An 18,238-nucleotide genomic window follows, 5' to 3' on the forward strand; every position below is an offset into this window, starting at 1 on the left:
CCAGTAATCTTCCCTCGTTGCGTGTGTATTAGGGAGGGTGACTGTCGATGATGCTGAGAATGTCACTGGTGACCTGACAATGGCCGGGCTACACTGCAGAGTAACATGGAAGTCATACAACATGGAAACAGGACCTTTGGACTAACTCGCAGAAAACCAACCAAGATCCTCATTTAGAAACATAGAAAATAGGTGCAGGAGGAGGCCATTTGGCCCTTCAAGCCAGCACCGCCATTCATTGTGATCATGGCTGATCATCCCCAATCAATAACCTGTGCCTGCCTTCTCCCCATATCCCTTGACTCCACTAGCCCCAAGAGCTCTATCTAACTCTCTCTTAAATCCATCCAGTGATTTAGCCTCCACTGCCCTCTGTGGCAGGGAATTCCACAAATTCACAACTCTCTGGGAGAAAAAGTTTTTTCTCACCTCAGTCTTAAATGGCCTCCCCTTTATTCTAAGACTGTGGCCCCTGGTTCTGGACTCGCCCAACATTGGGAACATTTTTCCTGCATCTAGCTTGTCCAGTCCTTTTATAATTTATATGTTTCTATAAGATACCCCCTCATCCTTCTAAACTCCAGTGAATACAAGCCTAGTCTTTTCAATCTTTCCTCATATGACAGTCCCGCCATCCCAGGGATCAATCTCGTGAACCTACGCTGCACTGCCTCAATCACAAGGATGTCCTTCCTCAAATTAGGAGACCAAAACTGAACACAATACTCCAGATGTGGTCTCACCAGAGCCCTATACAACTGCAGAGCTAGTTGTATAGGGCTGGTATGTAAGCTAGTCCCATTTCCATGTTTGGTCCATATCCCCCTAAATCCTTTCCAATCCATCTCTAGCTAACAATGGCCTATTCCCTTTATTATCGTTACTTTTTTGTATAGCGTTCATCCATTTGTTCCATATCCTTCTATATCTCTTGTTTCTCTTTCCCATAACTCTCAGTCTGAAGAAGGGTCTCGACCCGAAATGTCACCCATTCCTTCTCTCCATAGATGCTGCCTGACCCGCTGAGTTACTCCAGCTTCATATGTCTATCTTGGGTTTAAACCAGCATCTGCTGTTCCTTCCTGCACATCCCAGTCTAAGTGTTTTTTAAATGCTGTTATAGTACTAATACTATACTAGTCTCAACCATTTCCTCTGGCAGCTCGTTCCATTTACCCACCACCTTCTTGCCCCTCAGGTTCCTGCCAACTCTTGTCCCTCTCACCTTAAATCTAGGGTCTCCAGTTCTTGATTCTCTGTTTCTGGGTAAAATACTGCATTCACCCACCCTATCCCCTTCATGATCTTACACCTTTCCATATGATCACTCCTCGGCCTCCTGTGCTCCAAAGAAAAGTCATACAGTAGCTTGCCCAGCCTCTCCCTATAGCTCAGCCCCTCAGGTCCTGGCAACACCCCTCACAAATCTCTGCAATCTTTTCACTTTGAATGAGGCCTAAATACTGTCCAGGATACCTGAGGTATATTTACACTCATTTGATGAGGCAGTTGGGATTTTAAGATTTCATTCAAATTAAAAGGTATCACCTCCAAATGTTCTCCACTGGCCCAATCAGTATCAGAAGTAAGTTCCATGTCAGGGAAAGTTCACCAGCATCAGTAGTAACCCCACAGATTTTCATGGCTGGTAATCCTACTTAGTGTCTACTTAGCGAATGGTATGTTAGCATTCATAGCAAAAGGATTTGAGTATAGGAGCAGGGAGGTTCTACTGCAGTTGTACAGGGTCTTGGTGAGACCACACCTGGAGTATTGCGTACAGTTTTGGTCTCCAAATCTGAGGAAAGACATTGTTGCCATAGAGGGAGTACAGGGAAGGTTCACCAGACTGATTCCTGGGATGTCAGGACTTTCATATGAAGAAAGACTGGATAGACTCGGCTTGTACTCGCTAGAATTTAGAAGATTGAGGGGGATCTTATAGAAACTTACAAAATTCTTCAGGGGTTGGACAGGCTAGATGCAGGAAGAATGTTCCCGATGTTGGGGAAGTCCAGGACAAGGGGTCACAGTTTAAGGATAAAGGGGAAATCCTTTAGGACCGAGATGAGAAAAACATTTTTCACACAGAGAGTGATGAATCTCTGGAACTCTCTGCCACAGAAGGTAGTTGAGGCCAGTTCATTGGCTATATTTAAGAGGGAGTTAGATGTGGCCCTTGTGGCTAAAGGGATCAGGGGGTATGGAGAGAAGGCAGGTACAGGATACTGAGTTGCATGATCAGCCATGATCATATTGAATGGCGGTGCAGGCTCGAAGGGCCGAATGGCCTACTCCTGCACCTATTGTCTATGTTTCTATGTGTCAGTTAAATCTCTTGCTTCAGTCCCCTTTCTTACATCCTTTCCTCCTCCAGTCTAAATTATAACCTGTAGCACACTTGGGGCAGGTAAGTAAGTAAGTAAGTTTATTGGCCAAGTATTCACATACAAGGAATTTGCCTTGGTGCTCCGCCCACAAGTAACAACATGACATACAGTGACAGTTACGAGATTGTCAAGGGACAGTATTATCAAGGTATAGCCTCTCAGTGATAGTCAAAGTGGAAACTGCCCAGTGGCAGTAACAGCCATGCAGACTTAAGGGTCCGTACATGCTGGCATCTTGCATAGAAGATAAAATGCTGGAGTAACTCAGTAGGTTAGGCAGCATTAAGCAAGTTTGAAGAAGGGTCCCGAATCAAAATATCACCTATCCATGTTCTCCAGAGATGCTGCCTAACCCGCTGAGTTACCCCAGCACTTTGTGTTCTCGGTAACAACCATGGTGTCAGGAAGATATCTGAAGACCTGTGCATCCACAACTCTATCAGCAATGACAAATAATAGTGCCACATGTGTTACTCCAGCACCATCATCAGCTTCTAGTCTCTGTGCATCGTGGAGAGTGGATGCGATGATCCTCAATGATAACCACAGGTGTGCAGGCAGTCCCAGGGCCACATACACCCAGGACTAACCTTCTTGTAGATTGCACTAGCCCCTAGAGCTCTATCTAACTCTCTCTTAAATCCATCCAGTGGTTTGGCCTCCACTGCCCTCTGTGGCAGGGAATTCCACAAATTCACAACTCTCTGGGTGAAAAAGTTTTTTCTCACCTCAGTCTTAAATGGCCTCCCCTTTATTCTAAGACTGTGACCCCTGGTTCTGGACTCGCCCAACATTGGGAACATTTTTCCTGCATCTAGCTTGTCCAGTCCTTTTATAATTTTATATGTTTCTATAAGATACCCCCTCATCCTTCTAAACTCCAGTGAATGCAAGCCTAGTCTTTTCAATCTTTCCTCATATGACAGTCCCACCATCCCAGGGATCAACTTTGTGAACCTACACTGCACTGCCTCAATCACAAGGATGTCCTTCCTCAAATTAGGAGACCAAAACTGTACACAATACTCCAGATGTCGTCTTACCAGAGCCCTACATTGGGAACATTTTTGTCTGGACTCTGGACTCGCCCAACATTGGGAACATTTTTCCTGCATCTAGCTTGTCCTGGTGGGCATTTAACCCCCACTTGGTATCGCCATGCACAGTACCACCCGCCCATTGTCAAGCGCCAGAACAATTGACTCCTCTTGCCATCTTTCTTCAGTCCAGCACACAAACTCATTGTCAGAGGGAGAACGTTGAAAGGAGATGTGCGGAACAAGCTTTTTGTGGAGGGCCAGGTCAGTGCCTGGAATGCACTGGTGGCACCAGCGGTAGAGTTCACTGCCTCGCAGCGCCGGAGACCCGGGTTCAATCCTGACCACGGGTGCTGTCTGTACGGAGTTTGTACGTTCTCCCCATGACCTGCGTGGGTTTTCTCCGGGTAATTGTAAATATTATACACAGGGTTGGCGCCGGGGGGCCTGTTTCCGCGCTGTATCTCTATAAAGTCAAGTCCAAAGGTGTGGTGATACGAGGCAGATAGGACAGTGATGTTTAAGAGGCTTTTAGATGGGGCATCACGGCATGGCGTGGTGTGGATGACATGCATCAGAGGAGATTAATTTAATTTGGCTTCGCGGAGGGCCTGTTTCTGTGCTGTACTGTTGTATTAAAAAGCCCCCAACTAACTGCCTGTGATAATTCCCAGCCCACGCTTATAATGCTGGTGGCGCAACCGGTTATTTCCTTTGGTGTCTCGAATAATCTCCATTGACAGTAGACACACAATGGCACATACTACTCGTGGATACTCTGCTGATCGGACCATTCGCTGCAGCCTCCAGGTGTCGTGTCTGGTTTGGCTCAGCCACCAAGCACGACACCTGGAGGCTGCAGCAAATCGTCCGATCAGCAGAGAAGGTTATTGGCTGCAACCTTCCCTCCATTGATGAACTGTACACTGCAAGGGCCAGGAAGCGAGCGGGCAAGATCATCTCTGACCCCTCTCACCCTGGCCACAAACTCTTTGAATCACTTCCCTCTGGAAGGCGACTCCGGATTGTCAAAGCTGCCACAGCCAGACATGAAAACAGTTTTTATCCACGAGTAGTTGCTCTACTCAACAGCCAAAAATCTGTAGCCTCCCTTTGATCTGGTATTTTGTTGGTTCACATGCTTGATCAATGGTGTTTTATCATTAATGTTTTATAATTATTAATCTTTAGTGTTTTCTGATTCATTCGTAACTGTCACTGTATGTCATGTTGTTACTTGTGGGCAGAGCACCAAGGCAAATTCCTTGTATGTGAATACTTGGCCAATAAACCTACTTACTTACTTATACCAATAACTCCCAGTTAATACCCTCGCTTCTCCCCCCTCCCCTCGTCCTCACACACCCTCTTCCCAGCTTCCCCTCAACTCTCCACCCACCTTCCCATGCGTACACCATCTCTGTCCACCCCTGAACACACTCCCCACCCACCCTCACTCACACCCCCACCTTCTCCCCTTGCCCCTCACCATCTCCCTCCTCAACTCCTTCCCTCTCTCCTCTCCCATCTCCCTCACCCTCTGCCCCCTTCTCCCCTCCCTCCTGCCCCCTCGACTTTCTCCCCGTCTCACATTGTCCCTCCTATCTCGCTGTCCACCCCCTCACCTTGTCTCCCCCACTCCACACTCTCCCTTCATCCTCACCCCCCATTCCTTCCTTCTCTCTCTCCTCTCTCCTCCCTCCTCCCCTCCACCCCCCAGGTGGGACCCCCTGGTGAACTTACGCCTTGTGCAGTACTCGTTCGCCCATCCATCCATGCAGATCCTCTGTCCCAGCGCCCCGCAGGTGAAGTGGCCGAAGGTGTCGTTCCTCGGTCGGCAGTAGCGGGAGCAGCCCTCGCCGTAGTAGTGGTGGCTACAGACGACCCTGTACGAGTAGTGTAGCTGGGTGAGCTGCCTCCGCTGGTCGTCCCGCGACCAGGAGCTTCCCACAGACTGGCGTCTCTGGATAGCAAAACGGCTGATCAGCATCTCAGGGCTGGTTACATCTGCACGCAGCAAACAAGCGGGTTAACTGGGCACAACCGTGCGTGCCCGCACGGTCCGAGCCGACATGATCAGAGAAACAGCCACATACACGAGAGAAGGCTTGCAGGTGCTGGATTCGGGAGCTAAACGCGGAAGTGCTGGAGGAACTGAGCGACCAGGCAGCGTCTGTGGAGGGAACTCACTCACACACAGGCGACGTTTCAGGTCAGGACCCTTGTTCAGACATTTATTTAAAAACTGAGTGCTCTGTTATGCCCCTGTCCCACTTAGGAAACCTGAGCGGAAACCTCTGGAGACTTTGTGTCCCACCCAAGGTTTCCGTGCGGTTCCCGGAGGTTGCAGGTGGTTGCTGGAGGTTGCAGGTAGTGGAAGCAGGTAGGGAGACTGACAAAAACCTCCGGGAACCGCACAGAAACCTTGGGTGGGGCGCAAAGTCTCCAGAGGTTTCCGTTCAGGTTTCCTAAGTGGGACAGGGGCATAATAAACCTTCCTAATGGGGAATTGAGGTGTTAATAGAGGAATCTCTGCCTCAGAGGGCGGTGGAGGCAGGTTCTCTGGATGCTTTCAAGAGAGAGCTAGATAGGGCTCTTAAAAATAGCGGAGTCAGGGGATATGGGGAGAAGGCAGGAGCGGGGTACTGATTGGGGATGATCAGCCATGATCACATTGAATGGCGGTGCTGGCTCGAAGGGCCGAATGGCCTACTCCTGCACCTATTGTCTATTGTCTATTGAATTAGGGGCCGAGGTATTGCGAGCTAACATAGAAACATAGACAATAGGTGCAGGAGTAGGCCATTCGGCCCTTCGAGCCAGCACCGCTATTCAATATGATCATGGCTGATCACCCAGAATCAGGACCCAGTTCCTGCTTTTCCCCCCATATCCCTTGATTCCTTTAGCCCTAAGAGCTGTAATCTAACTCTCTCTTGAAAACATCCAGTGAATTGGCCTCCACTGCCTTCTGTGGCAGAGAATTCCACAGATTCACAACTCTGAGTGGAAACGTTTTTCCTAATTTCAGTCCTAAATGACCTACCCCTTATTCTTAAAATGTGACCCCCTGGTACCCTCGCTTCTCCCCCCCCCCCCCCCCAACATCGGGAACATTTCCCCTGCAGAACGTGGGAGCTGACTGGATGTAGGTGGGAAAGGGACTGGACTAGCGAGGGAGGCCAAGATGCGAGCCGTGCATTTGCCAATAACGTGCAGGAAGGAACTACAGATGCTGCTTTAACCCGAAGATGGCCACAAAAAGCTGCAGTAACTCAGCGGGTCAGACAGCATCTATGGAGAAAAAAGGAATAGGTGACGTTTCTGAAGAGGGTCTCGTCTCGACCCAAAATGCCACCTATTCATTTTTTCTCCAGAGATGCTGTCTGACCCGCTGAGTTACTCCAGCTTTTTGTGTCTATCTGGCACTGATTGTCTGATGACTGGTCCTGACCCGAAATGTCGTCTGTGTCTTTCTCATCCTCCACACTGTCCTGGCCCGCTGAGTTCCTCTGGTACTCTGTCCCTCACTTAGAGGGGAACTGACCTGAGTCTTAAACACACGCCGCCCTAAGAATGCGCGCACACTGTACTGATACCCTTGGTTTCACGCCTCTCCTCCTCCTCCCCTTCCCCGACCCCCGGCTCTCGGTGCCCACCCGCCCGTCTGTGTGGACAGGAGGCGAAGGGGTGGACAAACTGGCCAGGGCCCCTTGTGAGATGCCGCACGGTGGCGCAGCGGTAGAGTTGCCGCTTCACAGCGCCAGAGACCCGGGTTCGATCCTGACTCCGGGGCGCTGTCTGTACGGAGTTTGTACGTTCGTACAGCAGCGTCCCTTACTGGGTGTGTGGGTCCGCCACACGCGAGAATGAGAAGTCAGGCAGAAAAGACAAAATATGCTCCCCCCCAACAAAAAGCAAACAAGCTGCCTGCCCCCTTGGTGAGTAAACGGGAAGCGGATACTGTTCAGGTCCTATCGTGGACTCTGCACACCTTGGATAGCAGAATAAAAGCCTTCGGACTCTGGGGGAGCCACGGAATAGTGTTAATTGTATCGAGCTGGTGTTTGTGTTGTACAGCTGTCAAAACGCTGAGCAGAGCAGACGTTGCTGCTGCTGTCCAACTAGAACGATGCTGCCCACATTTTGCATTTTTTTATTTTGGAAACTAGGAATTCAGGACTCCGAGATTGGGTTAGAGTTCTACTGGTCTGGGATTTCCACCTGAAGAGTTTTATAGGCAGGCTGAATGGTGGATTTACGAGGCGATGTTAACGTGGCGATGGCATTAAGTGCGAGATGCCCATCACGGAACCACAACGTTGTGTGTATGTGTAGGCAGGAACTGCACATGCTGGTTTACACTGAAGATAGACACAAAGTGCTGGAGTAACTCAGCGGGACAGGCAGCGTCTCTGGAGAGAAGGAACTCTCTTGTGTATGCCCACTTAGGGACAAGGTCACATCACAGCACCAGCGAAGAATGGAGTTAGTGAAGGTTGTTATAAGGTCATACGTGATAGGAGCAGAATTAGGCCATTCGGCCCACCAAGTCTACTCCGCCATTCAATCGTGGCTGATCTATCCCTCCCTCCTAGCCCCATTCTCCTACCTTCTCCCCATAACCCCTGACACCCGTACTGATCAATAATCTCTCTATATCTGCCTTAACTGCTGGGATAATCATTTCTGTTCCACTGGGGTAAATTGTGTGTGTGTGTGTATATATATGTGTGTGTGTGTATATATATATATGTGTGTGTGTGTGTGTATATATATATATGTGTGTGTGTGTGTGTATATATATAATATATATATGTGTGTGTGTGTATATATATATATATATATGTGTGTGTGTGTGTGTGTATATATATATATATGTGTGTGTGTGTGTATATATATAATATATATATGGGTGTGTGTGTGTGTGTGTATATATATATATATGTGTGTGTGTGTGTATATATATATAATATATATATGGGTGTGTGTGTGTGTGTGTGTCTCTCTCTCTCGCTCTCTCTCTGTGTGTGTGTGTCTCCTCCTCTCTCTCTCTCTCTTGTGTGTGTGTGTTCCTCTCTCTCTCTCTCTCTCCTCGGTGTGTGTCTCTCTCTCCTCTCTGTTGTGTGTGTCTCTCTCTCTCCTCTGTGCCTGTGTGTGTGTGTGTGTGTGTGTGTATATATAATATGTGTATATATATGTGCGTGTGCGTGGCTGGACGTTATATCAGCTCCAGTCAAACAGGCCCTTCAGAACAACTTGCACAAGCCAACCAAAATTCCCCATCCACACTAGTCCCACCTATCTGTGTTGGCCCATATGCCTCTAAACCTTTCCTATCCATGTAGCTGCCTTGTAAATGCTGTTCTAGTATCTATCCTCATCGACCTCCTGTGCTGCTCGTGCCACATACCCACCACCCTCTGTGTGAAAAGCTTGTCTCAGGTTCCTATTACATCTTCCCCTCTTGCCACAAACGTATGCCCTCTGGCTCTTGATTCTCCTATGCTGGGTAAAACAACTCTGTGCACCTATCATATCTATTTCCCTCATGGTCTTATACGTTATATCCTGTGTCTTGTAGGCTCATGGGCTCAATGGATTTGTTTGTTGTTTTTATATTTTTAGACAACATATTTTGATGAGATGGAAATAGATAGTGGCGAGTAGCGGAGATCCTGATTAATAAGATGCCCAGATCCTAGTCTGAGCCTGAGTGAGGGAGACATCAAGCTCCAGGAGTGGGATGGTGGCACATGGGCTGAGAGAGAGGGAATGGAATGGTTGTAACTACAGTACATGGATCCTGCAATGGCCATGGGCTGATGGATGCAGGAATGATGTGCCACAATGGCCCTGGAATAATCTCCGTGCAATGGAGGCACTGATCCCACAGGTTTCCCAGAGTGATGGAAGCACAGAGATCCCTGAATGAAGGACACAATCCATCCCCCGATACACAGCCCAATGTACTGGCCTATATTTACCCTGGAGTGATCCTTAAGAGCCTGTCCCACTTCCGTGACCTTTACAGGCGACTGCTGGCACCCGTGATAGGTCGCCGAAATTTCCAACATGTTGAAAATTCAGCGGTGACCAGAAAGACGCTACGACTCTTTGGAGATCTCTCACGACCATAGGAGACCTCTCAGGACCGTACAGCCTGTATTGTCGTGAGAGGTCTCCTACGGTCGTGAGAGGTCTCCAAAGAGTCGTAGGGTCTTTCTGGTCTCCAACATGTTGAAAATTTCGGCGACCTAACACGGGTGCCGGGAGTCGCCTGTAAAGGTCGCGTAAGTGGGACAGGCCCTTAAGGTGATAACGGCGTACAGGGTTAGAGATGATGCCTGATCTTGGAGTTACCCTGGAGTGATAGAGACTGGGGATTGGGATCAACTGGAATAAGACCCTAGAGTGTGGTGAAGAACTGCATATACTGGAGTGACCTCAGGCTGGTGTAGACGCATAGACCCCTTGACGCGAGGAGGAAAAAGAGATGGCAGCATCATGGAGTTTCACGAATGAATCTCTGTGGAGTTGCTATCTTACAGCGCCAGGGACCCGGGTTCGATCCTGACCTCGGGTGCTGTCTGTACGGAGTTTGTACGATCTCCCCATTGCCGTGTGGGTTTTCTCTGGGTGCTCCGGTTTCCACCCGCACTCCAAAGACCTACAGGTTTGTAAGTTAATTGGTTTCGGTAAAATAGTAAATTGTCCCTAGTGTGTGTAGGATAGTGTGGGTGTGCGGGGTCGGTGCGGACTCGGTGGGCCCATTAAATCGGTTTCCACGCTGTATCACTAAACTAAACTAAGATACATGGTGGGGGGATGCAAAAGCATCCTGGAGAATCAGAAATACTGTGAGACCCTCAAGTGATAGAGGTTTCAGATCCCGGGATGGGATCTGATTGAACATGGAGTAACGTGGGGCGGTGAAGGCAGCGGACCCCAGAATGATTCTGGGATGATTCCTGGGCAGGTCGCAGAGTGATCCCGGGGATTGAGTGTACATGCAAACACACCAGGGGGCCGTTGGGCTGCACGGCAGAAGGGAACATTACTCCCTACCTCGGCAGCAGACCCTGACATACACGCCCGCACCGGAATTCAGGACTAGGACATCACCTCTTGGACTAGAGGTCATAGCCTCAGAATTATAGACAATAGACAATAGGTGCAGGAGTAGGCCATTCGGCCCTTCGAGCCAGCACCGCCGTTCCATGTGATCATGACTGATCATCCCCAATCAGTACCCCGTTCCTGCCTTCTCCCCATATCCCTTGACTCCACTATTTTTAAGAGCCCTATCTAGCTCTCTCTTGAAAGCATCCAGAGAACCGGCCTCCACCGACAGAGAATTCCACAGACTCACAACTCTCTGTGAGAAAAAGTGTTTCCTCGTCTCCGTTCTAAATGGCTTACCCCTTATTCTTAAACTGTGGCCCCTGGTTCTGGACTCCCCCAACATCGGGAACATGTTTCCTGCCTCTAGTGTGTCCAAACCCTTAACAACCTTATATGTTTCAATGAGATTCCTTCTCATCCTTCTAAACTCCAGAGTGTACAAGCCCAGCTGCCCCATTCTCTCAGCATATGACAGTCCCGCCATCCTGGGAATTAACCTTGTAAACCTACGCTGCACTCCCTCAATAGCAAGAATGTCCTTCCTCAAATTAGGGGAGGGAGAGATAGATCAGCCATGATTGAATGGCGGGGTAGACTTGATGGGCTGAATGGCTTAATTCTGCTCCTATCACTTGTGATCTTATGAAGAGGGAAGCTGCTGAGCTCGGCGCCAGGTCGGCCCCGGGAACCGGAGAGGATGGTGGAGGCAAGAAGAAAGTGTGGAAAGAAAAACTGGGATTTTGCAACCAGCCCTCAGGGTCGGCAGCTGTGGAGGCACCCTGGATCGCAAAGACTGAAGATGGCCGGGCGAGGAGAGAGGGACACCGGTTCACTGGATGACCCAGACACAGGCTATGACTGCAATGGGCCTTTATGGTCAACAACAACTTGGGCCTGGTACATGGCGCCAAAACCTGGAGACTTGTATATGGTCTCAATGGGCTATTTCTACACGCTTTGTGCTTAATCAGGGATTGTATTTACTTATGGTAACAGTACGCACAAATAATTTCACTGTACCTTGGTACATGTGACAGCAAAGAACTATTAAACCGGTCCTCGAGTAACTGGGCGGATGGGGGCAAGCGCATTCCTTCTCTCTCTCTCACAATCGAGGATTGAGGGGGGATCTTATAGAAACGTACACAATTCTTAAGGGGTTGGACAGGCTAGATGCAGGGAGATTGTTCCTGATGTTGGGGAAGTCCAGAACAAGGGGTCACAGTTTAAGGATAAAGGGGAAATCGTTTAGGACTGAGATGAGAAAAACATTTTTTACACAGAGAGTGGTGAATCTGTGGAATTCTCTGCCACAGAAGGTAGATGAGGCCAGTTCATTGGCTATATTTAAGAGGGAGTTAGATGTGGCCCTTGTGGCTAAAGGGATCAGGGGGTATGGAGAGAAGGCAGGTACAGGATACTGAGTTGGATGATCAGCCATGATCATATTGAATGGCAGTGCAGGCTCGAAGGGCCGAATGGCCTACTCCTGCGCCTATTTTCTATGTTCCTATGAGATGTGTAGGAAGGAACTGCAGATGCTGGTTTAAACCGTAGACAGACATAAAAAGCTGGAGTAACTCAGCGGGACAGGCAGCATCTCTGGAGAGAAGGTATAGGTGACGTTTCGGGTCGAGATCCGAGTCTGATGAAGGGTCTCGACCCCCATTCCTTCTCTCCATAGATGCTGCCTGATCCCGCTGAGTTTACTCCAGCATTTTGTGCCCGGCTGCAGAACAATCGCTGCCGCTTTGGCAAAGGCGGTGTCGTTCCTCGGGAGGTGTTAAGCGCAGGAAGAGCCCGTCCGGAACTCTTGGCAAGGTTTCGATTTTCTCACCAAGGTCCAGCACAAGTTTCCCACGCCAGAAATAAACCAGAGGAAGTGGATTGTGCTGGAGTGCCTGCCGGGCCGGGGAATTCTCACAGCCCGGCTGCTGCACCTGCACAACTCACCGCCCGCGGCTCACAAACTAATGTACCCTTGCAACTCATTCACAACCTGCACCTTACTGTCAAGCCCTGGACTTACTGGGGATCAGCTGGCTGGGGGGAGAATTCCAAGCTTCGATGATGAGGGAGAAAGTTCCCTGTGAAACAGAAGAGGGAGAGAGTTAGTTAGAGGCGTTGCCGTGTGTCCCCCACACGCCCCCCGTCCTCACAGCGCCAGTGCCGCACGGTCGCGGGTCGGAGCAAGCATCTACTCGCTTCTCCATTGTCGGGATATTCCCCTGCTGAGTCGGCCTCAGTAACAGTCTAAAACAGCAGTAACCCAAACCGTGTTTGCCGCTCTGTCTCATTCTGTTGTTCATTCCTGCCCACTATTGTGTGTCTTTCTGTGTGTGTGTGTGTGTGTGTGTGTGTGTGTGTGTGTGTGTGTGTGTGTGTGTGTGTGTGATAGTGTGTGTGTGTGTGTGACAGTGTGTGTGTGTGTGTGATACTGTGTGTGTGTGATAGTGTGTGTGTGTGTGATAGTGTGTGTGTGTGTGATAGTGTGTGTGTGTGTGATAGTGTGTGTGTGTGACAGTGTGTGTGTGTGTGACAGTGTGTGTGTGTGATAGTGTGTGTGTGTGTGTGATAGTGTGTGTGTGTGATAGTGTGTGTGTGTGTGTGTGTGTGATAGTGTGTGTGTGTGATAGTGTGTGTGTGTGTGTGTGTGATAGTGTGTGTGATAGTGTGTGTGTGTGTGTGACAGTGTGTGTGTGTGTGTGTGATAGTGTGTGTGTGTGTGATAGTGTGTGTGTGTGATAGTGTCTGTGTGTGTGTGTCTGTGTGTGTGTGATAGTGTGTGTCTGCGGGCAATTCCCCGTATCCACGCCTACATACGCGGGGTGTTTCTGCTTTGTGCACGTGTGTCTGTGATTGAATGTGTACAGTATGTGTGTGTGTGTGGGAAGGAACTGCAGATGCTGGTTTACACCGAAGGTGGACACAAAATGCTGGAGTAAGTCAGCGGGTCAGGCAGCATCTGTGGAGAAGTGGGTGTCTGTATGGCTGTGTTTGTGAATATCTGTGTGCACACGAGTATCTGTGCATTTATGCATGTCTGTCTCTGTGGGTGTAAGTGCACGTGTGTACAAAGGTGTCTACATCTATGAACGTGTGTGTGTGTGTGTGTGTGTGTGTGTGTGCGCGCCGGTGTAGTGTAACTATGTACGTCTCCATGAATGGATATGTGTATGTGAGTGTACAGATGTGTGATGCATTTTAAGTTGTAGGTCACAGTTTAAGGATAAGGGGGAAGTCTTTTAGGACCGAGATGAGAAAAACATTTTTCACACAGAGAGTGGTGAATCTGTGGAATTCTCTGCCACAGAAGGTAGTTGAGGCCAGTTCATTGGCTATATTTAAGAGTGAGTTAGATGTGGCCCTTGTGGATAAAGGGATCAGGGGGTATGGAGAGAAGGCAGGTACAGGATACTGAGTTGGATGATCAGCCATGATCATATTGAATGGCGGTGCAGGCTCGAAGGGCCGAATAGCCTACTCCTGCACCTATTTTCTATGTTTCTATTTGCATGTGTACATGTGTATAGAGCTGTGTATATATAGACGTATATGTACAGGTGTGTGTATAGAGGTGCGAATATAGGTGTGTGTGTGTGTGTGCATAGAGGTGCGAGCGTACAGGTGTGTGTATAGGGGTGTATGTGTGTGTATTTGCACCTTTTAGAAGGGGTCGAGGTAAAACGGAAACCTCTGTTTCTGTGTAGGAGTTGGTTTAAATCGAAGATAGACACAAAAAGCTGGAGTAACGCAGCGGGTCAGGCAGCATCTGTGGAGCCCCTGCTTCTGACAGTTCCCAGGCTACCGTCTGCCCATCCTCACTGTCCCCCCTCTCTCTGCCCCCTACCCTGCCCTGCTCTCTCCCCGCCCTGCCCCGTGTACACGATGCCGCCTCTGTAGCCGGCGCGGCCGCTCACCGGCCACTTGAAGGTGAAGTTGAGCCTGAGCGGACTGTGTGTGGTCGCCACTCTGAAGGAGCCGCTGCCCATGAGCGGGGAGAGGAGTGTGCCGTAGGTACACGGCCCCGGAGACACCAGCACTTGGAAATGCTTCAGGCACACGCGGAAGAAAGTGCGGCAGTCGGGCACACAGTGGCCGCCGGACGCCAGCGAGCTCTCGCCGTTCACGAACTGGAGAATCCTCAGCTCGAATGTACCGCTGCCCCAAGCCTTGAAGAGATACAAAGTCAGTGGCAGGAGACGAGGGGGGGGGGGGGGGGGGGGGGGGGGGGGGGGGGGGGGGGGGGGGGGCAGGGTGTGTGGGAGAGAAGGGGGGAGAGAGAGGGGGTGGAGAGAATGGGACAGAGAGAGAAAGGGAATGGGGTGGGAGAGAAGGGGACAGAGAGGGAGGGGTGGGGGAGAGAGAGAAGGGAGCAGAGCGAGGGGGCAAGGGGTGTGGGAGAAAGAGAGAGGGAGAGGGGGAGAGAGAAGGGGACAGAGAGAGGGAGCAGGGGGTGGGAGAAGAGGGGAGATAGAGAAGGGGCAGAGAGAGAGGGGGCAGGGGGTGGGAGAGAGGGTGGGAGAGAGGAGAGATGGTAGGGGGTGGGCAGAGGGTGGGGTAGAGAAGGGAGAGAGAGGGCAAGGAGGCAGAAGGGAGAGAGACAGGGGGGGGGGGGGGGGAGGAGGCAAGGGGTGAGGGCAGAGAGGGTGGGGAATTTACCTGGCCAAGCAGCAATATGAAGAGTGCGGCGCGGACACTGCATGAAGCTGCCATCACTCCTGCAAACACTCGCTGATTTCCCGGTCTAATCCCAAAGGCACAAACCCCGTCTTGATAACAGCGGCCAGTCCAAAGAGTCAGCGCCGAGACAACAACTCCTGCAGTAACGCGATCCGCAGACCAGTCAGGCTCCCGTTAGATCCCAGCGCCTCTCGGCTGCTGCTGCTGCTGCCCGTGTGTGTGTGTCTGTGTCTCTGTGTGTGTTTGTGTGCAAGCTCTTTCCCAAGCTGTCGCCTCTGCCACACTCCCAACCCGCTGCACGGTCAGTGAGCCGAGGCTGCCTTTAATATACACGCTCTGTCACTCTGCCCGCCACTCACAGACATGAGGCTAGCACCGCCTCCTGCCCATAATGTTACTCACGCCCTCATACACAGCAGTGAAGGTGAGACCTGCCCTTCTCATGGGCTATTCCTGCCGTCATTCACACACACGAGCGCCGTCCCACTTCTCCGAGGTTATCCTAAATGCCTTCAGGGTGTGAAGAAGGGTCACCCACACCCTCTCTCCAGAGATGCTGCCTGTCCCGCTGAGTTACTCCAGCATTTTGTGTCTATAATCTTCTTGGTTTCTTGGTCCTCCAAAATATTCCAAATGGAATTTAAACTGGAGGTGGTGAAGGGAGGGCTTAAGCCAGAAAGGGTTATTGGGAAGAAAGAGCTACTTTAAATTTAGTTGCATCTGGTTGGGTAACTATAGTAGGGTGGAGATTATTCCATGCTTTAATTGTGTGGGGGAAGAACGAATTGCTGTACACATCTGTCTTTGTAGCTGGGATCACAAATTGGATCGAATGCCCTCGTCTGCTCCTAATTGGTTTGGGTTTAGTGTAGGTCTTGTAGTCTATGTCGAGCTGACCATTTAACATTTTGTAAAAACAGGTCAAACGGTGAGCTTCACGTCTGTCTTGGAGAGGGTTCCACCCCAGAGAATTCAGAAGTTTGGTGACACTCGCTTCTCTCTCATAGGTGTTAGTAACAAATCGAGCTGCCTGTCTTTGGACACGTTCGATGGATGAAATGTTTTTATTTGTTAAACCAGGTTAAATCGGGTTTAAATCTGCAGTTCCTTCCAACACATGCTACCTGACCCACTGAGTTATTCCAGCATTTTGTGCCTATCTTCCTTGTCCTCAGGGGGACTGAGAGGATCGCATGCTTCTTCTTGTGAATGAAACTTAAATAAACCAAAGGAATAGTTAGATCTCGAGCCGGGTGTTGAGCAGTTAGGTTGTTGTCTCTGTTGGCGTCAATGTCTGCCAGGCCCTGACACAGTTCCATTTGGCGGGTGGTAGAGCGGGCACCCAGAGATGACATGGTTGGCTGTGTGTTGTTCTGCTCCGTATTCACAGGCTGGGCTCCCCGTCTCCACACGCTGGCGTTGAAACGTCCGACTCCAGGACGAATGGAGTTCCCATGGATTGGCCAAGACATCCATCACAAGATGTGACATCTCCTTCCCCTCTCTCTCACCTCTTTATAATGGGGTCAAGGAAAGAGCGTTCACGTCGGTCGCGGCTCTCTTTCCACCAATCTTTCCACCACCACGCACATGAAGCGACAAGACAGACACCATTGTGTGCAGGTGCCGAGAAGTGTGTTCAACTCTGGCCGAGCAACTTCTAATCGTGTGTGTGGACTCGATAAGAAGATCTCTTTATGATGGCTATCCTCTCTACACTGAAGACAGACACAAAATGCTGGAGTAACTCAGCGGGACAGCCAGGCAGCATCTCTGGAGAGAAGGACCCTTATTCAGACCAAAGGGTCTTGACCTGAAACGTCACCCACACCTCCTCTACAGAGATGCTGCCTGTCCCGCTGAGTTACTCCAGCATTTGGTCTCTATTGTCAATGACTTCTGCAGGTTTAGTTATTGTCTTGCAAGCAATTGGTGTTTTGACAGATGTATAGTCTTTTCCTCCGTGGATTGTCACTTCTCCATGGATTGTCACCTTGTCGTGGTGGAGAAGCTTGTGTGGTCCTGAGATCCTGAGAGTGTTGCCGTCTGGAGCGATGCTCCTGGTAGGGCCACCCATGGCGGTAAGGTCATATGGGGGAGGTCTCTGACAAAGAGCAATCTAACCAAGACCTCAACGGTGGAACAGGCGGAGGATGATGGCTGACCTTCACAACGGCTGGGAAGGCGGATGAAGGCTACAGCAGAAAAGGGTCTCCGGTCGTCTTGGACTCCATGCCACTGGATCCTGACCCAGATCTGTCAAGGACCGTGGGGTGGCTGTCTGTGCACCAGTCTCCCCATGTTAAACAAAGTCACGCACTGGCGACCTCCAACCCTGGAGACAGCCATGGTCAGCCATGACTGAAGAGGGCCTAAGAAGAAGCCTTTGTCTGAAATGCATCTCCACGATCCTTTTTTGTTGACTTTACTGCTTAACACCAGATCCCACACACAAATTTAATTGCTCGTAGCTTTCAAGCTCGGAGACATCAAACCAATGAACGATAATGCTTCAAATTGCTAACTTCCCACAGATTCTGTCTCTGAATTCCAGTTATCCCCAAAACCTCTTCTTCCCAATTCCCACAAGCAGGCACAGATTCTAGAACTCACCCACACACTAGAGGAAATTCCCAATGGGGAATGAATCTACCCACTCGCACCATTTTGGGATGCGGGAGGAATTCCAAGCTCCAGAGCTGGTCACTGGGAAAACTGGTACAAACTTTAACACAGACAGTACCTGAGGTCCCTGTAGACTTGATATCCTGGTTGGTTACCTTTCCCAGACCAACACCGTCTCTCTCCGAGTTGTCCGTATGCCTCCGCGCACCCTCCTGTTCCGGCCCTCACCATTGCCAGCACCTCCGCACTGACTCTGTCCCCCAATCTGCCCTCCAGAGTCAGGTCACCTCCCCTCGCACTCTGTCTGTCAGCTCACACTGTCTGTCCCCTCCATATTATCCCCCCTACCCCCACCACCCTTTCCCTATATTGACCCCA

General features: G+C 50.2%; 1 protein-coding gene across 1 annotated transcript in view; it reads right to left on the bottom strand.

Moving 5' to 3' along the window:
* Positions 1–15,626, bottom strand: part of dll4 (delta like canonical Notch ligand 4) — a 29,701-nt gene extending 14,075 nt beyond the window's left edge. Inside the window, exons 1-4 of the mRNA XM_033026591.1 lie at positions 15,215–15,626; positions 14,473–14,724; positions 12,582–12,639; positions 5,171–5,434 (exon numbers count right to left, since the gene is read on the bottom strand). Of these exons, the coding sequence (XP_032882482.1) occupies positions 5,171–5,434; positions 12,582–12,639; positions 14,473–14,724; positions 15,215–15,268 (628 nt within the window). The 5' untranslated portion in view covers positions 15,269–15,626. The remainder of the gene's footprint in view (positions 1–5,170; positions 5,435–12,581; positions 12,640–14,472; positions 14,725–15,214) is intronic.
* Between the last annotated feature and the right edge of the window lie 2,612 nt (positions 15,627–18,238).

The sequence above is a fragment of the Amblyraja radiata genome, chromosome 9 (genome assembly GCF_010909765.2).
Source record: "Amblyraja radiata isolate CabotCenter1 chromosome 9, sAmbRad1.1.pri, whole genome shotgun sequence".
Classification (NCBI taxonomy): Eukaryota; Metazoa; Chordata; class Chondrichthyes; order Rajiformes; family Rajidae; genus Amblyraja; species Amblyraja radiata.